This window comes from Opisthorchis viverrini (genome assembly GCF_000715545.1).
Source record: "Opisthorchis viverrini unplaced genomic scaffold opera_v5_239, whole genome shotgun sequence".
Lineage (NCBI taxonomy): Eukaryota > Metazoa > Platyhelminthes > Trematoda > Opisthorchiida > Opisthorchiidae > Opisthorchis > Opisthorchis viverrini.
The window spans coordinates 169,726-192,758 of record NW_008751897.1 but is presented as its reverse complement, the minus strand read 5'-3'; the positions used below and the strand labels follow the sequence as shown (position 1 = coordinate 192,758).

The following is a 23,033-nucleotide window of genomic DNA, read 5'->3' as shown; positions in this document are numbered from 1 at the left end:
TCCCTAGATTCATCAAAACCAGTGGGATATACACTGCTATTTAATCCCCGATGTTCTCAACCAGGTACAGAGGAATTTCCACCAGTTCGTGGTTTGTGGGATATATGTCAACTAAGAAACCAAAGAACTCAGCTTCGTACATTTTACTTACGGGGATTTTAAGTAGAGCAGCCTGAAAATTCAAGGCGATCTAATCCACAAGCTGAATTGTTCCATCGTGTTCCACTTTGTGCAAGTGATCTCACTATTTACTAGCCATAGGTTGCTCACTGATGAAAGTTTTCTCAATACAGTCAGCCTATGATTAGACTGCACTGTGTTTACAGTCAACCAATTAGATTTTGTTATTTTCGCTTCATTTTGAGTGCTATGGTACACCTACAGTTCACAAGAATGTCTCAGTGTTTCTTGCAATCCACTAGTTGTTATGCTATTCGGTAACAACTTATTACAGCAACTGTAGATGTATATAGAGATTAGAATGTAGAACATGGGTGAAAGAAGGCAGAGGCTCCACCCACAGTCGCACCCATGCATGAGATTTGATGTACTTGTTATCGATGTCGTAAACTAAAGACGGACGCTCAAATATATCCTGGGAAACACGAAGTGGCTAACGGTTTCCAGCTGCATGGTTGGCGTCGTTTTGTACGCACCCGCATTTTACGACCGGCTGCCAACCAGATGCTATCCTTCTCGTGGGATACAGGGGTTGGGGGTGTGTGGGCATGTCAGCTACACGAATTCTTCCCTCAGAAGTCATACCTACCCCTGAATAGTCTCGCGGGAAATTTATGTGCTTCGTTGACCAATCATATAATCCAATACGCCAACTAGGTGATGGGTTACTATAGATTATGTGCGTAGGTGCGTGCTTCCATGCAATATGTCCGATCGGGAACAAAGGCTTGGTACACTGAATTGTTGACCCCTGGGACAGACACACATTCATAAGTAGTTCAGATTGTTGACCTCGTCTGGCGCTAGCCCGTAAATATTGCCAGCATCTGTGGTACACGCCAGACCTCCCGCCGCCGCCATCGCCGGTGCTGCAGCCACCGCCAAGAGCACCACCACCACCGCCACAGCATTTTCGTTCAGAGCCAGTAACTTGATACACCACATAAACGATGCGCATTTGCCTGTTTGTGGGGCACAGTTGGTCGAGGCTCTGCCCACCATATTGAAAACCCAATTTTGGTGACAGCATGGCACCAAGACAGCAGCTGTGAACAGGATGTTGCCCGTGTGATTTACGGTCATCCAGACCCGATAAATCGGTCCTTGCATGTGCACTGCACGCCGGTCACAGTGTTTCGAGGTGTGCATGCATGCGTGCACACATTTATGCGTGGTTATGGCCTTTCGCGAACGTTGCGACTGTACCAGGCACGCTATTCGTTCAGGTGCGTGCGCAAACCATTGTGCGTCTGCCGGTGCGCCCAATTCATACACGAATGTGAATGCAATGTGTGCAGCTGCTTGGTGTATCCACCACTGGCGATCGTTCGCACTTTTGCCGAAGCAAGCAACAGACAGCACAGAATGCCAGTTTTGCTCGAATCTGGCTGGTACCTAGCCGGGCACATGGGGCTGAGGGGGTCGAATGGAGGAATAGAAAGGCGATAAAATGCGATCTCCAGTTACCAACTTATTAACGCGCGTTCACTCAACAAACGGAAACTGGTAACACATACATGTGGCCAGCAGTAGTGACAGGTGTGAAGCACGCATTTTCTCCATTGCAACTTCTGAATTAATCGCTGTCTATGACACGACCAGTTCAAATTTAGACGCCTGTGTAGGAATACGGAACATATACTATAGGATTCCACAGCATTGCACTGCGATGTCATACATTTTTCAGTCCGGACAAAACTAACATACACCGGATACTCGGAATTCTACTTTAACTGATTCACAGAACAATGTCTCCTTCTATGGCTTCACGTCAAAAGGCTGGAACTTCCGCATCGCATCGATCTGGTTATTTCGAATTTTCCACATTTGTGCTATGGGTTATTGTACTGCTGGTACACATCACTGGATACCCGCCCTATCAGGCAGACGGTATACGGTGGCTGTAAGTCAATGAATACTTTTTATAATTCATTCTGTTCATACGGATGCCTCCACTGACGAAGAGTCACTAAAACTTAGAAGTATTTTGCTTTGGTGCTCGTTGTCATATCAGCTGTTTTTAGCATGAAGCCCTACAGCGGTTAAAGTGAACTGTCTGGAAAACTCGGAGCACCGAGTAAAATAGAACTTTCAGGGGGAACTGCTAACGTTTCTCAGTTTGCAGCAAAATATTTGGTGGGAAATTGGATGACAGTGCGGCGAAAGCATCGCGCAAATAAAAGTGGTCTCCTTTTAGGTGTAGCTAGATCTCAAGCCTCGTGCCTGATATCCATTTGTTGATCCACTGATTGATATTGTGTTCCACTAACTGCGTAATTCCTCTCTTCAGTTGGTAACCAGTCTAGAAGTCTGCTGTTTTAAACAGGCTCCCGTTGTGATAACGATTCTCTACGCTGATTCTGACTTCCAGCTTTGATCTATATGAAAGAGTTTTATCTAATGTTGAGGGGATTCTCTAGGCAAACGAATTTTAGCCTGTGGAATGTAGATTGTCTCAACGACACTAGTACCTCCAGTAGAAACCGTCAAATTCTGTAGTCGTTTTAGACGATCATTTCAGAGGAGGGCAGCCTTGATCTATATGGTAAAACTGAAACCAGTTAAGACACGTGCCACTTTCACCAATAAGGAAACGGGAATTTAAAGAGCGGTCGACATCATACATGCTGAATCAACCCTGCATGCACAAAACAAAACTGACCAAGTACTTTTGTTTGAGACGCAAATTAGGCTTGAACAGAAGGCCCGTTTGTGTGTGGACTAACCCAAAAAACGGGTTGCAACCAGCTGAAGCCCGACGGGATTCATGCACTGCGATTCTTAAGTTACCGACATGTTCACACTTGTCAGTAAAAGTTTCAACCGGAGAGCTGCCATTACGGGAGGTCGTTTGCGCAACACTGCTTGAAACAGCTGAAATGTTGAAAGTTTTAGTTCATTCCTTAAATATGATTTCGAGCCGCCAGCTGACAACAACTGGAATCCTTCGTTGTAATTTTTCATTGGCACTGGTCACAAGGTGAAAGCAACGCCACAGAAATACAGCCCTTGACACATCTTGTGTAAAATATATTTCCGGGCAGCGCTTATCTCTTTGCTTAATTTTCTATTTTTTCGGTTCTTGACTCATCAAAATGGAGTAGTGTAATCACTTACGCCGTTAAAAACAGTCAATGATATTTGTAATGCACTACTCATAAGGTTGCTGAAAATTCATCTACACCCCACGACCGGTTTCCCCCTTCTTGGGGCTCATCAGGTAGGCGCAGTCCCCGAGTTTCCGTCAACCTTATGTTCTACTTGAAACCAAATTGCACGGAATTAGCGAAATACACTCAGTTGCAAACTAATTTGGTTTCTCGAGAGACTCACCTGGAACCCAACTGAATCTCTCTCTCCACGCCCCAAGAAGGGCGAAACCGGTCGTGGGCTGTTGACGAATTTTCAGCAGCCTTATGAGAAGTGCATTACAAATATACGTGTATCGCGATATCTCGAATCTCGTAGCGACTGAAACATGGGGCGTTCTGGTGCAGCACATTCATTTGCCTGAAAACTTCACGAAAGAGGGATTTATCTGGGTTCCATGTGAGTCTCTCGCAAAACCAAATTAGTTTGCATTTCGCTAAGTCAGTGATATTATAAATGTAAGAGGAGTTGAAGTCTTGTTGTCTCAGTCAGTGTAGCATCAATCACTTCCATCCAGTTAAGTAGAAATGATTTCTAAATATCACGACTCCTTCACCTATTTGACTTACCGTCTACTGAATATGGGGGTATGCGCAGTCGACTGTTGTCCTTATATTTCTGATGAATATTACCCGCGGAGAACATTGTGGAAGTAACAATCATAGAAAGTACGTCGAACTACCCATATCATTGTCGGAAAATGTAAAAAACACGAAACTAAGTGTGCAAAACAAATTCGTTGTAGCCCATCTATTCCAGTGGAGGTTCGTTTGACTTCCCTGTGAAAACGATAGGGAGCATGAAGTTATTAGCACCCCCTTAGACCGCTGTTCACTAAATAATTTCTAATGTAATAGTAAAGCACAGTAGTCGTGAAGTTTTCAGTAACACCTGAGAGATAAAGAGCTGATCCACTCCTCTGGAAACTGCGAAACAGCCCTTGCTTCTGAGGACTGTTCATCACATACTGTCCTGGTTGCAAGTGAATTGATAACCCCATGGAATGATTTACCTCACAAATCTGATAAAAAAGCGCAGAGTTATGTGGAAAACAATCCAATCAACTTAGGCAGAGGGTTTATATTGAAGCCGACCACTTAGTTAGGTTTACTTTGTAGATTTTCCGTCTTACTCGACATCAACTCAAGGGAACTAGCACAAAGTATTCTGAGATTCTGTAATCAATACTGAAAGCCGGGAACAGCACCTACCTGGTATACCCAAAAAAAGGTGAAACCGGGAATGGGGTGTCGGGTTGCTTTCAACAACCCTATGGGAAGTGTGTTCCGCCAATAGACTACCGGATTCGTATTCAGTGGGATGAAGATTAGCTTAAATGGCAGTGCGATTTGACAACGTAAACTCACAGGAAATAATTTACGGTAGACGAAAATTTCTATATCCTACATGCACAAAAACAGCATCAGTTGAATTTGCTGCCACCTGCTTAGCAAATGAACTTTCATACTGGCCACTCGCATCATTGGGGTGCCTGTCTTTTATGGTATTTCGCCGTTGTTTTACTATCTGAGTTGGTGTTCTTTGCTTTCTCTCTTGTGATTCTGCCTCGACTGTTGCTTTTTTGATTGTACCGCTGTTGTGTGACACATTCGGCTTTGATATTGGTATTGATCGAAGGCATTGCTCGGAGGTCATTGCTCGAAGGCAGTAAGCGCGTATTTTTGTGTTATGCTAGAGAACCTTGATGGTCGGGGGGAGAAACTTCCTACGGTAGTCACATTCTAAATCGATAGCATACTTGAATCTTACTAAAGCAAATCCCGATAGCATACTGAATCTTACTAAAGCAAATCCCAGGGTGCTGCCATCTCGTGAGTTTGGTCCCCCGAGAAGAGGAAACACACTGGGCTGCTCACGAGGATTTGCTAGACTTTCTGAACTAGTTTTAAACGTGGGGTACTTTTGAGTGCTCAACACAGAGCAGGAAGACTACCTGTGTTTTCTTATAGTGAACTGTGGCATAGGGCTGTCGTTCTACTGGTACACGTCTCTTATATATATTAGATTCACTTTACAGAATTCCAGTTGGGCACAGAAATACTGTGTTCCGTAGCGCCCGAGTGTATCTTGGAAGAATAATTTGGTTCCGGTGGGTATTAAGGAGCCCAGCAAAAACTGCGAGCGATAAGCTGTGAACAGCTCGATTTCAGAAAAAAACAGTGATCTCAAATGTGCTCAACGACTCAATCAAGACTGGGTACATAACAGGATTCAAATCATGAGGTTTGAAAAGGGGGAATACAAAATATGCACGCGTTAAATTGCTAACCTGCCACGAGAAAGCTTCGCAGCTATATCCTTGTACCGACAATATATCAGAAGTAAAGTAAACTTTTGGATTTCCGGAATGATTTTAAGTAATTTTGGTAGACAAAAGGGGCAGATTTGAACAAGCCCACTGCATCGAAGCAGTTCCAAGAGTTTTCAGCAACCTTGTGAGTAGTATGTAACACCAAACTTCTTCCGTCCCACAATAAGTGAGAATCGAATCACACAGGTGAATTCAAATAACCGACAAATTCAAATGCGAATGGCTGTTATTTGGATCTGGCTTGCTGGTCAATGTGGTCCAGCCAGTGGACACCTACGTTACGTAGGGGATTCCGAGTGAGATGCTACAGACAAGGTCATGACTTCTTCAAATGGCACAAGGTCAGTTGGACGCGCAGAAGCCTGCCGCAAGCAGCCGGCGAGTCTAAAAATGTTGACGTAATAATGAGAACCAGAAGTCAATGGCATGTTCACCACCGACCTACCAGTACCTACCTCACACCAGCGATGTACTTCCACATTGCAATTAGAGCATGTTGAATATTTATTGCAGAATAAGTGAAAATATCTGCATACAAACATTATGCAGTCCAATCCGTCCTGCGGGGCAAACCACTGATGCGATCGTTTACGGCAGATTATTATGGAAATAAATGGCATTCTAGGGTCCAAAACGTAAGGTTGCACTGCCAAAAATCGATATCCAAATGTCTACCGAATTTCATGAACCGACAGGTGAGAGTGGAGCATGAAGGGGCGGATTCGATGTTGGCATGGTAGAATATTGAACGCCATGCACGCAGTTTTACGGTGAGGCAGATCCATACTTGATCTGCGGAGGTTTTCGTATCAAAAACAATCTGATGATACAGGTGAACATGTACTTATCTTACTCAGTGATTGGGCTGACAAGTTTTGAAGATCTTGTCGTTAGGTCCAACGATTCAGCTGGAATTTGATGCCTTTGTTAGGTAAACAGTATGTATGTACAGGAGCATTGAGTCCTCGTATGCTTGTTCGGCATCTTGTGACGCATCGCAGACATTTAATTTTGTATGTATATGTGGGAATCCGATCCGCTGGAGTGCTATCTTTTCGCAACAGACAGCTCAGCTCATACACATGCACTCACAATACGTATTCCAGGTCCGGAGATCATCCTGTTATTATAAGTCTACACACCATCCAAAAGCGTTACCAACTGGTCGCGGAGTATTAGGATGCCTGACAAAAACGGCCTAGCTAGACGGCACGGGCTCAACAACTGACAGGGTTGCGCGATATTCATTGAGCATACGATCAGAAACTACGCGGAAAACCCATTTTTAATAATCTTGTTCGAATAGGTAGAGACGAGACGCGTGGTACTTCTGGGCGACCAGTGAGCAGCCCAGTACGCCTCAGATTTCCGGCAGTTGTTGGATGTCATGGAGTAATAACCCAGGGAATTGTGGCCACACCGAGGGAGGTTAGTAAAGGGAATTCCAAGTATGGTCCGTCGCATCTGAAACATTAACCCTCAGATATGATACAAACCGATAGTCCCTGTTGGTGTGGTCAACAACCGTCAAATAAGCCACCCTACAAAATAACAAGTCATGCTTATTCAGGTTACGGCACACAATCGATGTTCGTATGAGTTCACTTACAAAACAAAGTAATTACTCAAAAACACAATTGCGTGCTCAACTGGGAAGACAAAAAATCTGTTCTGAAAGCTGAAAAATCCTCGGAAGCTGGCGAACCGTGTGGACATTATCAATCGACTATCGAATGGAAATTAAAAACTACATGGTCTGGAATAGAACAGTTTGGTGGAAGAAAATCTTCAGCCGATTAGGAGCTCAATAGATTTCTAAGTGATTGGTGAACTGTCAAATCAGTCCGGCGTTTCCAAAGTATACAAGATGGATAATGAACGATTTCAGTATTTGGAAAATATGGAACTTAATATCTTTGTAATGTAATACTCATAAGGTTGCTGAAAATCCATCGACAGCCCACGACCGGTTTCACCCTTCTTGGGGCTCATCAGGTAGGCACGGTCCCCGGGTTTCAGTCAACCTTATGTTCTACTTGAAACCAAATTGCACGAAATTAGCGAATATGCACTCATTTGCTAACTAATTTGGTTCTTTCGAGAGACTCACCTGGAACCCACCTGATGAGCCCCAAGAAATGCGAAACCGGTCGTAGGCTGTCGATGAATTTTCAGCAACCTTATGAGTAGTACATTACAAAGATATACATGTATCGCGATATTTCAAATATCGTAGACATCGAAACATGAGGCGGCCTGGTGCAGCACGTTCAGTCGCCTGAGAACATCATAAACGAGAGATTCAGCTGGGTTCCAGGTGAGTCTCTCGAAAGAACCAAATTACTTTGCAAATATGGAGCTTAATGTTTCACCAACTGACTGTCGCGGCTGCGGGATGTTATTCCCATTAGGCAGATATTGCTTGAATTTCAGCGTAGTTGGTCAGGGATCCCTCACACACACCTGTCGTGTAAAAATAGTGGCGGATTTTGCGTCGTTAGTTTTTTTAAGTGCCATCACATTAGGCACAGTTTAATGCAGGAAAACACCTGTGATTTGGCTGGTAGTAAATCGAAATAAGCAGTCCTTCAGATTTCTCAATCAGAGTTTTGAGACTTTTGCGGAAGATGACAACAAGCAGTGCGAGATCTCGCATCATTTTACAAGTGTATATCAGCGAAATAGGCTCATTTGCAAACAAGCTTGGTTTTACGAGAGACTCGCCTGGAACCCAGCTGAATCTCTCGTTTGGGATGTTTCCAGGCAACTGAGTGTGCTGCATCATGCCGTCTCATGTTCCAGTTGCCGCGATATTTGAGATATTGCAGTATATGTATATGCTTAATGCACTACTCATAGGGCGCTGAAAATTCTTCGACAGCTTACGACCAGTTTCTCCCTTTTGGCACAGTCCTCGAGTTTGTGTCAACCTCACGTTCTACTTGAAAAGAAATTGCACGGGATTAGCGGAATACACTCGTTTGTAAAAAAATGGTTTTGCGAGGGACTCACCATGAATCTCTCGTTTATGACTTCGCTCACCTGGTGAGCCTCAAATAGGGCGAAACCGGCCGTGGGATGCCGAAGAATTTTCGGCAACCTTATGAGAAGTGCATTACGTATATATGTGTATATAAGTTTTTGCATGCGTCTTGCATGATCTTATTGTCTGCACTAAACCATCAGTAATCTCAGCGGCGATTTACAGGAAAGCGACAGAAATGAAAGATTCTTAGTAGAAAATGGAAAGAACCAAGGCGCACTGATTTAAATAGTTATTTAAGCTGGTCCTGGAGATGGGCGATCGGTTTACGCTAAAATATGCACAACACCGGTAGGACTGAATACTGCTGCGTCTATAATTAATGATTTACATCGAGGAGAATACAGACTACATCAGACAAATACAGGTTGCCAACACAGTTTGTTGTGGCTGCATCTACTCAACCATAAGCCCTGTATCAATGTACGATGGTCACAGCCGCCTCAGTTTCATCCACCTTGGATGGGAATAGCGTGCTTACGTACATTAGAGGCGGTGATACAGTCAGTTCAATTAAGCTAGTTTCGTTTATTTGTTTGCTAGTGCATAGTCTAAGGTAACTACAAACTGGAGACAGTAGTTCTGGCACGGGATGATCATTATCTGCATGAGAGGGACTTAGTTATCGAGCACATTAACCGTTGGTTTTCCCTGTCCTAAAGTTCATGTCTGAGACGGTGGTAGCAGCCGGCATAACTGAGTTGGCTGGTACGAGTTCTCGTATCCCGCTGCAAAGTCATGGACTGACTAGTCCTAGGTGGACTTCCGTGAAACTGCGAAACAAACGCCCCTCTGGTGTACGAAGTGCACTGCCTAACCAGTCTTACTCGTGAGCAGTTGATTTGGCGCTAGAGAGGTAATTTTTCCAAAAAACCATGTGGAGTACTTCAGCAGTGTTGATGAGATGTTCCTATCCAGTGGGCCTGATGCTTCAGAAGAAAGCATGGTCCAACAGAAACGGTCTGTACGTGGTGGCTACGCCTCACAACTGTAAACTAGGATATATAACACCCAGTAGTGGATGGTCTATCACTGACGGTCAAACTGATGTTTCAGTCATGTCACAAATGCTGACATGTGACGGCCACCGGCCTGCATTTTAGATTCGGGAAGTGATTTTATCAAATGCCAGTCTACCTGGCCTTACATTGTTCTCCAAACAGTTCGATGCTCCAACCCAGTAAAAAGTACATGTCATGTGGCTACCGTGATCTTCAACAAGTCTTCACAGAAAGTGCTAATTCAGTGTATTTTGTGAAAATGAGAATAGTGTTTCTATATGCATTTCAACTCGATATTGAGGGATTCAAATTCTCAGACAGACTTTGTTGTCCGAGGCAACAAAACGCATAAGCTCACAACAGGCTCCTCGATACAATGAATTACTTGAAGATACACTGGACTCTCACCATTGGAAGCTCAACGGTTTGAGCCTCCATTTTTCTTGGGTTTCCATTTCTTCGAGAGGGCAATCTTCGAAGAATAGATTGTTCAGTTTAGACACTTTCGCGTAATACTCAGTACCTTTCCTTGGTCCCTCAATATCTTCTGATCAATAAATATTTTGAAATTAACTAATCTGTCTGTCTTAAATCCTGACCAATATGATAACCTGCTCACTTGGTCTTCAGCCGGATGCTTCAGGCCTTCCAGGTCGTCCCCCTTGTGAAATTGCGCCTTAATTTTTGCATTTGCATCGTATATCCCGATATTTGTGCGCAAGATATGCAACCGGTTGGCAATTTAAGCAATTCACTTTCGTGGTTAGCAATGAAATAAAAACTATTTTGAAATAAAAATGTCATGTAGCAACCAATCACTATTCGTGTGACCGGGAAAGAACATCTTATGAAAAAATAACGATAATAATCAGCATTTTGTAAACGGGTGATTGCATCCATTTTGATATAGATAAGAAAGAACAATCAAGATATTTCTCAATGATATTAGATGGCTGCCGAAGCGACTCTTCAGAGAACAGTGTAGATTACATGATTATCACGCATTCGAAGACGGGCTCAATTAAAACCGGACAAAATATTCACTCCCTCAAGCCGTGAGAACCGATAGGGATCCAGGACATTCCTTCATGTTGGAATGTTTATTCTTCTAGTGGGTTCAATTTTGAGGAGAAACACCGAGTCACACTGCTTCAAAGCTAGAAGCCTTGTCTACTTGAGGTTGCAAATGAACAGTAACGGAAAGTCTATACTCCGTGAAATTCATGTTCTTATCCATGGGATAAAACTTCCTTAGTTCAAAATTTGGGTTCTTGGCTCCTTGACTTAAAACATTCGTTAAACTGTTAAAGTGCATAAGTATTGTGATTGTGCACCTAGTTCTGATTTTAATGGATGTTGTGCTGTGGATCTTCGCCACACCTGTCAGAAGCTGATGAATTGAAAATCGGATATTTACCGTATTAGCCGTAAGCCGCCTAGTGTAGGCCTTCACACCTCCGGGGGTGGGGGGGGGGGCATTCAGAGTAGGTGTCAATCATGCCTCCATCTCTTGATGGGTCCTCTTGGGATTGGAATCTTGTAAGCATCAAAACATCGCTAGGCCAATCACTTCAATGTATGCTGCACATGTATAACTGTCGTGATGCTGTCCTGACTCAATTACTCAGTCAAGTGCCCACCCAAGAAGAGCAGCGCTGAACATCCATTGTGACTAGTAGGCGCGTTCATGCTTAGGCACACCTTTGCGCCTCTTCCGGGGTTTACACCTGACCACAGCCAAGGTCATGCACTGATAACGAAGTTTGGTACGAGCGAAAATCCACTCTCCGGTGTTGACTCACCTGAATAATTGCCCAAGGACGAAAAGAGGATTGTTTAAATCAGACTTTTGTGAATGGAGATCCCACAAATCCCCCAGTAACCCTCAACTAATTATCAACTAATCACTTTGTCACAGAGTGACTGATAGCACCCCTCCTCCTGAAGATCGCGCACGTTACTCCATATCTGCGTTGATTTTTCCTTTCGCTCAAATCAAATTTACCCAAAGGCCTTGCGGACATCTGAGTTATCGTTTCACAAAGGGATCGAGTTTTGTCAGCCTGAATTACTGTAACTAATCTCAGCGATCGATTACACCAGAAGCAAGCATTTGGACATCATATTAAGAAGTCAAGATATCTGTGGCTGAAGCTGTGTGTAAGTCACCTGAACTGGTTCTTGCAAAAAGTCATCTGCATGAAATTAAGCTCGTTTTCCATGACGTGTTTTTCGGAATAATCGCAACCTGTGTAACTGCGCACGCTGATGGGTCAGTTGCACTTCGGCGAACAGTGGTCCGTTTCGGATGGGCTTTTAATACTCTCCGAACGAAAGTGTCACAGCAATGCTTCTGGTGGCCCGTGTATATTGCCGATCATCCGGACCTAAATCGATAACGTCCACACGATCCCGCGGCTTGTGTTTATGCTGTTTTTGGGCTTGGGATTGTTCACGATTTCGCCGACCCAGATGTTTGTGTGTGCGTGTGTGCATAAATGCTTGGTTGCGTGCGTATGTGATTCATTGTACCCTGATAGAGACTTCTGTTGATTTATGTTGTTTATGCCAAGACTCGAGTACGTAATAAATTCCGTCGACTAGTATACAGCATTCACAACTCACTGAACTGACATTCATAGGCCAGAAAAATGAACAATTCTGACTGTCAGCCGAGCAGACAATCGTGTTCTTGCCTGCATACCTGTCTGTGTATGTATGTATGTATGTATGTATGTATGTATGTATGTATGTATGTATTAAGCCGTGTCAACATGAAGTGATTCCGTAATACAGTCACTGAGGGTTGGAAAGTTGTCCAGCCCGAACAGGCGTCTGGATTTGTGTCCGATCATAGCGACTCCGTGAAATACCACGTGTGCATTCGGCAGGCAGTGACTGACCCTACTTGTGAGAACAGTATCCAAATCCACACTGGACATATAAAGATATTCCATCATACTTGAAGGATAACAGTCTTGAAAGCTAACTCCAGTGAGGCCGAGGAATTCGGATAACAAATTGCCCTGTTGTGTATCAGTCAAAATTTGATTTTCAGTGTTTGCGACAAAATTTCTGCAACCGTTTGTTTTTCTCCCACTTCAGAGTGGAGACAGATTTCTCCTTATCAGTGTTTCGACCTTACCCCTGTATGCCTACCTTTTCGATCAGTTTGCGTACACACTAGTTGCTCATTCTGAATAGCAGTATACCTGACTCTACACTTTTCTAAACCGAATGCCGAGAACACCACTTCTTGNGGTTTAGAAGGCTTTTTGAAGCGATGGCCTGAACTTATTCCACAATGGGTATTTATCCTCCGGATAGGTGGCGGATTATTTTACGGATGGCAAACAATTTTTTAAGATTTTCTCTGCATATTGCCGCATCATGAAACTGGTTTTGAAATGGTTAAATAAGGTGATTTGCCAACGAAACTTTGATCAGTTATGTGCCGGGAGCACAAGTTACTCAAAATCTAGGAGGAATGTGACATCATATTAAATATACTACGGTTACTTTCATAAAACTGAAAACTCTTCGACAGTCCAGCAACCTTGTGAGTAGTTTCCTTTATGAAAATATACTGCGATATCTCGAATATCGTGCCAACTGAAACATAAGGCGGCCTGTGTGCGGCACATTCAGTTGTAGAATATCATAAACGAGAGATTCACTTGAGGCTCTCGCGAAAATAAAAACGATTTGCAAATGAATGTATTTCTCTAAAATACTACGGTTGCGTTCATCATGACACAGTAGACACTCCGTGTTAGCCAACACAATACACTACTTGGGTGTGTTTCTTTAATACAGCACTTTTTTTTTAAAAGTCCGCTGATGAGGTTTTGTATTGCCTGCTGGAAGAATTTCTCCAAAGAAGTTTGATGAATATGATTTGGTACGCAGTACAAATCAAAGTGGTTCCTTCCCCGTCGTCTTAATTAAGCTAAGAAATATTCACTAATAAGTATGGTTCTACTGTGTCTTGAATTCAGTTTGATATAAATTTTACATCTGTGTATAATTCCGTGTAACGTTGCTTACAAATCCGACCGTTACTTGAAATTCTTTCTAGAATGTAATTTAAAAATATATGAGAATGATTAGGGGCCTAAAATGTTAGAGAACTATTTTGTTTTTTGGTTTTAATATATCACCAATGCTTATTTTCATGAGGGACCTGTAGAATTATAATCAAGTTCCAGGTGAAACAGCATCTTTGCTAGCTTTTCTTGACAAAGAACAAATCTGAATCTGCCGTGTTTTTTGATCATTTATTTCTGTCGTTGCTGAAGCTGTATTCATAACTGGTGACAGGAAAATGTTGGTCAAAAAGATACTCATCCCGCTGATGTTGATTGCTTCAAAATGTTCAGTCCAATGAGGATCCCTCATTATTCAAAAAGGGCTAATAATATTATATCAGTTCCATAGCTGAGGACGCGTTTATTGTGGCGGGCACGAGGTAATGTGTCATTGGATTGTTGGGCCCAAGTGTTCTTAATAAAGAGACCACGTTTGTATTCCAAGTGGCATCAAATTGCAAGCTTTTACGTCGCCAGTATGGGCTAGACTTGTGCTGGGTCACTCCTGTAGCCGTTTCAATTGCCAATCCATTCTTTGACCCTGCACCTCAGTCTCCTTGACGGATTACACTATACCTTTGGTACCGTTCAATAAAAAATGCCTGAATTGCCAGTGGTTTAGCTTGAAAAATTACAAAGAGGTATTTGGTTGGCAACATTCCATCTTGAAGATAAAGCTTTCTGGACGGATGGGACAAGTAATGGTTCTTTGTTACTCGTATACACTTTCCTTTTTTGTAATTAAATGTATGGCGGGAATCTACCAGTGAATCAAGTGGACGAGCTACTGCTAAATGGTATCGATCCGCAGATGCTGATTTTACTGCGCGAGCACTGCTACAGTACGAGGTTTTCATCATTCTGATGGCGTTGATGGCAGTTAGTTTTGAGCTCCGGTGGTAACATTTATCACTTCTTGTCTTTTATGGCAGCCGTTATGTCTCACTAGCGCTTGACACAGGTTTCACGTTTCTGAGATGAATGTGGGCACATTTCGACAAACACCATCATTCGTACACAAATCTGGTCTTGATAGTACATTCAAGTGAATTTAGTTGAGTCTCTAGTTTATGATCCGCCGATTGAACAGAATATGTTGCCCCAGACGGCTTCATGTTTCAGTTGGTACGATAGTCGAAACGTCGCAGTACGTTATTGTCTAGGCATAACACAAAGCTCACACGGTTCCAAAAAACAGCCAACCCACAACCGCTTCGCCCTTCTTGGGGCTTGTCAGGTAGTTGCCAGCCCAGGAGACTCAGCTAGATTCAGCTGCATCTGCCGTCGAAACCGAATTCGTGTACACGTGAGAGTATGTCACGTGGAACGTAAGGCTGACAGGAACTCGGGGACTGTGCCTTCCAGTTGAGCCCCAAGTAGGGTGAGACCCGTCGTGGATTGTTGAAGAATTTTCAGCAAACTTATGAGTAGCGTGGACACACATGGACACACTTTTGCTTGAACTCTTGCATGGATACACTTACTTTGTTCAGGAGGTTTTGACAAGATGACAAGAATTATCCGATATCATCGATACAATATGTATATCTTTTTCCAAAGCACGCAAGAGTACAGGGTTACACATTGCCTATTCTTCATAAATCCAGTCCCTTCAGGATAGCACTGAGATCGATTGCTCCGAAAAGGCCAGAATAGTAATCGGTTTATTTCTAACGAATTGATGCAGTACGGCTTCTCTTATCCAAAACCTATGACGCGTGAAATGAGAGCAGCCACGAAACATTGCGCCTTTCATGCAGGAAGGGGAATGAACAAGAGGATTCTGGTAGCATATTGTGCTTAAGGATTATTCGGATTTTTACTTTTTTTACTTACTAAAAGAAAGGAACATCCCAGGTATAAGAATAGAAAAGTGATCAAATAAATCTCTACCCTTTCTAGAAAAAATCTACACTATTCGCCAAACGGCACATTGATGGGGGATGCATGTGCATTCCTACGGGATACCAAATTGTCACAGTTCGTTCATATTGTTTATCAATCTGGCTGAGAGCTTTCTAGAATCTGGCCACCCTTACTTGTAGCACGGCCAAACGCGTCCGTCGTATGGATCATTAGGTCATTACAAACCTTCATCGTCAAGCAGCTTAGCTGACTACCACTTAGGGCTATGTCGGCAAGCGGGAAAGGTTGCAAAACCAAGCAAAGCCACAAGCACTTTTGAGTCCCAAAACAGTACAACCCTATTCTTCAGACGAGGCTCGTACTATTGTTAGAACAACGCAATCGGTTGTGCGAGCTTCAAGTCGATGTGCCATACTAGGTAAGCCGAATCGCTAGACATTTTCCATTGGGCGAGTGCAACTGGACGACAAATTTATGACAGTAACGCGTTACACATTTGATGGACTCAGTTAAATGGTGGGCAACCTAGTTTACATACTGTAGCTGCACGTCAAGTGATTCGTGTTTATAAGCCGTAGTTTACAGAGTATCTGTTTGGAGTTTTGTCATGATACGAATTCGGTGGGACTCGAAATGGCTTCAAGGCTCATAATTCGAAAAAGCATTGTGGTTAACTTGACACGAACGTTCATTAGGATATTCAGCTTACCAAAACGACCTAACGTGTGGCCTAGTCTCCGCACGCACCCAACTCTTACTACATATCGCTGGAGAGAGGCCCAGTTTGTTTTCGGGGGAATAGACAACTTTCTGCACAAGAAAATCCCTCAGACTAAAAGGCCATATTCTGAGCTCCCCAAGTTTCGCAATGATATGTCTGAAATCAGTCTGGTTAAATCTAATGACACAGAATATTTTGTCAACATGGTGGAAGCCGATACGCTTCACGTCTACTATATGGATTGAAGATGCTCGGCAAAATACGTATAGCTGCATGGGTGTATGTATGTGTGCATGTTTGAGCACATTCCGTCTTATAATGGCTTCATGGGCTGCCCCCAATGCAGTCCCTCTAACAAAAGGGCCTCATATAAAGACCATACTCTCACTGGGTATGTTCTTCGCATTTGAATAGACAAGGAGTCCCCTGTTAAGATGGCATTCAAGGAAAAGGGATTCATCTCAGAAGTTGTCAAGTTTCTCACCGGAAGACGCAGCAGGAATTTCGTAAGCATGTTGCAGTGAAACAGAGTAATCATGTGATGAGTATTGGTAAACATTTATAATACTTGAATAAATTGAACCAAGAGGAATACTCAATTAGCGAATGAGTATCTTCTCGCGAAATGAACTCATTTGCAAACTGGCCTGATTTAACAGAAGACTAAACATAATCCCAGCTGAATTTCTCATTTTCGGTAAGTTTGGGGAAATTTTGGAACCGCGTCTACCTGATGAGTCTCAAGAAGGGCAAAACCGGTCATGGGCTTCGAAAAATTTTCAGTAACCTTATAAGTAATATATTCCGTGAAGGATCACTCCTGGCAAAGACCATTCGTGGTATGCTAGGAGGATGGGTTTTTAAACGCCGGTATAACTATTCTTCGTACACAAACGTATTATTTATTTTGACTGTGAATACCAATGGCACTAGTAGAACACACAACGCCTTGCTGGGCTGGAATACGAATGGCACATCCGGTGAAAAAACAACTTTTGGAGTTGTCAGTTTGGCTGCTGAATAAACACGGTATTCATATTTGCCTGGAAACCTACTGAGATGACTTATTCCTATCCGGAAGATTTTGAATCAGCTGAATAAGTTGGACTCTTTTTAGAAGATAACGCAAACATTTTAAAGCTGCTGACTAACAATCAGCACCACAATACACACCACAAGTCCGGGTTTTTGAACTTTATGATTTCCTGCTTGCTACTCCTGCTGCTAGCTTCGATTCCATCTTTGTCAGCCGCAGGAAACTGAATTCACCTAAAATGAAATGATGTAAGTAGGGTAAGAAAACAGTCCGCATAGAGTTGTACTTGAATTCAGTCACAAACCGCCGTTGTTTACCTGGGCATGCGTTCACAGACAAGTTCTATTCTCCTATTAGCCATGACGTCGAAATTTGACTCAAAAATTGTGCGTACCTGCTAGTATGCGATAACAGCGATATCACCTACCATTGAACAACGGGGGTGCTAGTAGCTATGTGGCGGACTGTACGGCAATTTCGAGAACATAGATAATCGATGTGTGTGATGCATAAACGAATTTAAAACTGGAAATCGGGTATTTGCTCGAATACGTTTAATCCAGAGCAGGACCCCTCAAACTTTGATGAAGTTTTGAGGTACACAGCAGACTAAGGTTTTGTAACCTTAGCGTCAGCAATACCCTTCAACTCAGCCTTTCATCAACCAACACGGGATTCGCTCAAGGATGCTTCGATTTAAATCTACAGACATTCACTCGAAACTCCAGTACACTGCTCTCCTTTTACTCGGGGAAACTAAATTTTTCGCTTAAGTCGTTCCGTCCGTGAGTGTCCATTTTTTTAAAGGCGTCAACAGTTACGGTGCTAGAGTAAGCAGGCATATTTACATGGAGATTTGATCATAACTAATCACAATTCCTTGGAGTTTCGCTTTTGAATAGTTTACTGGTATTATTCAGTCAGTTGAGGTGGATGAAATGTTATACCTCGTACAAGATTAGATAATAGATATGCTGAGAGTTGCTGGTTTGTTTGGTCGAAATCGAGTAAAAAGCATGAATTGCTTTCACAAAACAATTTGTAACAACGAGTCTTTGCTGTGGAGCAGAATCTGTAGTAACGAGCATTTCGATCTGACTGGTAAGTAGTCGCGAGATGTTTGATGGTCTAATGATTTCAAAATTTTTTCCTGTGATACCAGCACGCCTGGTTACTATCTGAAATTCGGGCAATCAGTTCAGGGAAGCAGATGGCTTCACATGGTACAGCTCGTCATCGAAAGGCTTGTCACTCCTCATCATGTTTGTGTTTTACCTTTGCAGATGTTCGGCACTCAATGACTCTTCTATCGGGGTTGACATGTTTACATATATTTGTATATAGATACCTCGTTATGTACTGTACAGGCTTTTGGTTCAGTTCCACTTTGAATTTTGCCAACAAGATGCTTTTCAGCCTTGCGGCGACCTTGCACGGTGACCTATGGATTAAGATTCGTGTTTTTCTGTGATTATGAAACTGTATGGCGTGTATAGCCCTTAATTTAGCCGAAAACAACCACGTCTGGCCATAGTCAGACAGAAAACGTGTCACAGTGATGCATCGGTGTAACCGCATTGAATATCGCGTGATTTTTTTGTTATCTGTGAGAACCGGCTGTGTGATCATACAACGACGGGGCGAACATTGACCACACACAGTCAACGAAAGCAGTGGCCTACAATCATGCCGAAGATTATTAACAGCCGTTAACCGAAGTAACCATCTGGTCGCATGGTGCTAATTTGTCGCCATTTGTGGCGCTACATAGTTATCGGAAATTTAGCGAAGGCGCTCGGTGTTGAGTGTGTGTGTGTGTGTGGCTGCATGCGTGCATTCTTGGCTCTCTTTGTGTGCCGCAAAATAACTGCTTCGTTCCATCTGGGGAGCGAATCACGGCCAGCGCATTGCGGCCCCGAACAGTTGGAGTTGTTTCGCAATGTACCCATAGGACTTATACAGCTGTTTATCGAACTAATGAGCTGCTGTTTTCAAAGCACTGCGTACCGGATGCAGAATTTTGCTAAACTGAACAGAAATTAGGGAACAATGTGGCCAGAAGCCGGCAAAATTTACTCGATCTGTTGCAAATTAGGCTGCATACACAAGTGTGAATACTTGGCTGACAACCGACAACAACCAGTCGCGCACACTTTGTTATGTTTGCTAGTTGGGTCGCTTGGAACGCAAGTAAAATTTTTCGTCAGGCAACTAACACTCGAACAACCCTACCGACAAAAGATGAGAAATATGTAAACACAAATGCTATTTGGTTAAACAAACCGCCTGGGCGGAGCTCACAGTTTACCCCGAGATCAACCCTAGAGGATCACCATAGAAGACAGGCTTGTGTGTTTTCTAGATCCGAGCAAGGCGCCTTGTCGTAATTTCGACAGTAGCAAAATGAAGCGTATTCTGCGAAATCCCCAAACTTTTATCCATGGACTTTGGTGTTCTGGTTGGCCGAATAGGTGACGAAACGTTCTACAAAGTTTGGGCCCTTTTCGGCACCTTAGAGATTCGCTATGCGACCACTTACTGAGTGTAACGATATTACACTTGGAATAAATTTTTCATAACGAACTGTGCAGTGAAGTCCAATACAAAACTCATACTAGAGTGTAATGCATTTCAACGATTTCTTAAAGACTGCGTTCTCCCAAGCATCTTATGGAGTTGTAGGATATTCAGGTGTTTTCCTTCAAATTAGCCGTTTATGCGAGTCAACAGAAACTAGAAATATCAGTTAGACAATTCGAAACATTATATAAAAAATAACCCCATCGTTTCCCGAACAAGCAACTAAGTAAGGACTAGCAGCGTCTGGAAAGTGTTACTATACTTCTCGTTGTACAAAACCAGAAAGGTTAACGTTCGGAATGCCACGGTAAATTTATAATTGCCAGCGTTCATAGGCAATCATCAATCAACAACTTGACGTCAATAACGGAGCAAATGTCGTGGAGGTATTTGGTGGGAACTTTTTCGCTTCTGCCAGCCTGCTTCATATGGTACAAATTAATGGTATTATGCGTATGTAGTTCGGATGTCCAGGTTTATGAAAGTTCACGCAACATACGCCTGAGAAGTGTGTGGAACTACCTGGAATGATTAATGATGACGGGTTCGAGTATTTTGCATGACAACCGTCATCTGATCCTCGGTATCCTTGAGACAGTTCGCTGGTCACTGCGTAGTACTCAGTGATTTTTTGACTAAATTAAACTAAACTAAATCAAACAAAATTTAGTAGTTCATTAGTGGGATTCAAACTGGGTCTGACATTGGAATGTTTGCTTCTTTGTGAAGCAACCTAACCACTCGTTAGTTCAGCTATGCATTATTTGGCTACTCTTCCTAGGAAAAATAGAAACTGTGTAGAACGCAAGGTTGATGGACTTCATGGGATTGCGCCAACCCGATGAGAGTCGGTAAGGGAAAAACGATTGTGGGATGTCGAAGCCCTCCTAACAACTTTATGAGTAGTATGTTCCATCTTGGCAATGTACTACGTACTAGGCTTGTACCAACCGAAACATGAGGCAGCCTTGTGCAACACATTGAACCGAAGAAGAACAGCATGTGCGAATGATTCAAGAATGTTCAGTTGAGTCTGCCGCTGGAACCGAATTAATTCGCAAATGAGTGTATATCGCGAATCGCGTCCAATATGGGTAAATGTTGAACATAAAGTTTCCGAAAACTCGAGGAGGATGGAATCGGTTTTAAACTGTTGAAAAGCTTCCAGCAACCCTGTGAATGGTTGCAAGGGCACTATGTGCATTCAAGCTGGCTCCTGACATACTCTTGCGGTGGTCATTTTGGTGTTGGGCTCTGAAGTACTTGACGAAGCGAAGAATACTGACTGGTTGTCATGTGTGTTTCAATTATTCTGAGTAGCTAACAGACTCCGTGTCCAATTCTACTATATCTGAAATTTTCTGTGTTGAAGCAGTTAAAGAAATTTGCGAATTTCTGTTATCCTCTGAAGAATAGCATTGGAGCTCAATTAGTTTGCAATTGAGGGAAAAATTGGCTGTTCAGGTTGTGGGGGTGACCACTGGTTTGTTGGGTGATTCAACATTATTCTGAATGACATTGTCTTGTAAAAGTGTATGGAGTGTGTTAATCAAATATTTTCGCTCAAATCAAACCTGGTTGCTCGTTACAGGTAGGTTGGTGAGCATCTTGTTGAACAGTGTGCCTCCTGTTTGGATTGTGTCTGGGTAACGTTTGGACTTCTAGAGACTTGGAGTTCTTGTGCTTTTTCTGCTAGTTTACAGACCAATTCCTGTTTTTCGGTCGAAAGACCTCGCTGTCATTTCCCATCCAGAAGGCCTTACGAAATTCAACTTATGCATATTTTATGTAGGTGACATTATCGCCACCAAAGAATGGACTAGAGTGGAAAGCGACCAGTATGAAACTTGCAGAAATCAGTTTTATGACCAAAGTAGAATGGGGTGTATCAGTAAGAAAGACTCTTGGAATTTATATACATCGAAGAAATACACGCACACTATTCTGTAGATGACCATATTAACTTCTAATTTAAACACAGGAAACGTTGCATGCAAACCCTTTTTGTGAGCAAAGGGGCGCATTTCGGAGCTGCACAAAGCAAATAAGGAGGGGAAATTTACCAATATGAAAAAAAAAAAAAAACACCCAATTAAGTTTGAACGAAGGAATCTCTGATAGCGGCTGTGACAATAGAATCCCTCTTCGTACATGAAAACATACCGGAATACGACAACCGAAAGGAATTTCAGTGACATCCGGATGTTCCTTCGAAAACATGGATTTACCAACCGAAAATTGGAACAGCAAAGGAGGAGTGTTGCAACGAATAAACTGCATGGAGCTTGATCGGTACCATGTAAGAGGAAAACGTCTACGCGTATCAAACAGGGCCCTATCTACCTGCTGGAAGAAAAGTCTGAGGGTTCATGAACCCTAAAAATCTTTATGTAGTTGTACAAATGAACGAAGGAATCTCTGATAGCGGCTGTGACAATAGAATCCCTCTTCGTACATGAAAACATACCGGAATACGACAACCGAAAGGAATTTCAGTGACATCCGGATGTTCCTTCGAAAACATGGATTTACCAACCGAAAATTGGAACAGCAAAGGAGGAGTGTTGCAACGAATAAACTGCATGGAGCTTGATCGGTACCATGTAAGAGGAAAACGTCTACGCGTATCAAACAGGGCCCTATCTACCTGCTGGAAGAAAAGTCTGAGGGTTCATGAACCCTAAAAATCTTTATGTAGTTGTACAAATGCTCTCAACAGGGAAGCAGGAAAGACTGTGCGAAATCCGACAAGTGTTTTCCTTCAGGAGCACACTGGAAAAGTGTCAGTGTATCTAAAAATCTACCCTTTAACAATGAGCAACACATCGAACGTCGATAAAATGTCGTGACAAGCCATTTGAGCGCAGCGTTGTGCACATGAGACTTTGTCTAAGTCCCAGATAAAGTGTAAATATTTTACCTTTTCAACTCGTTAATATCAGGCTAGGACATGTTTATCGTTTCTAGAAGAAGTTGGATTGGATCGTCAGCAAATATTTCCTTTTATTCCAGCTGATCTCAGGCAAGAATAGTAAT

At 42.8% G+C, this 23,033-nt stretch overlaps 2 protein-coding genes across 2 annotated transcripts; one reads left to right on the top strand and one right to left on the bottom strand.

Annotated features, from left to right (window-relative positions):
• Positions 1-1,394: 1,394 nt before the first annotated feature.
• T265_08840 (hypothetical protein) lies at positions 1,395-8,447 on the bottom strand (the record flags this gene model as incomplete). Its single annotated transcript, XM_009174752.1, has 5 exons — positions 1,395-1,593; positions 3,514-3,593; positions 3,621-3,690; positions 7,773-7,841; positions 8,212-8,447. The coding sequence occupies 5 exons, from the start codon at positions 8,445-8,447 to the stop codon at positions 1,395-1,397; spliced, it is 654 nt and encodes a 217-aa protein (XP_009173016.1).
• T265_08841 (hypothetical protein) lies at positions 3,597-7,749 on the top strand (the record flags this gene model as incomplete). The annotated part of the gene is made up of 3 exons (XM_009174753.1): positions 3,597-3,729; positions 6,969-7,090; positions 7,600-7,749. The coding sequence occupies 3 exons, from the start codon at positions 3,597-3,599 to the stop codon at positions 7,747-7,749; spliced, it is 405 nt and encodes a 134-aa protein (XP_009173017.1).
• Positions 8,448-23,033: the final 14,586 nt, after the last annotated feature.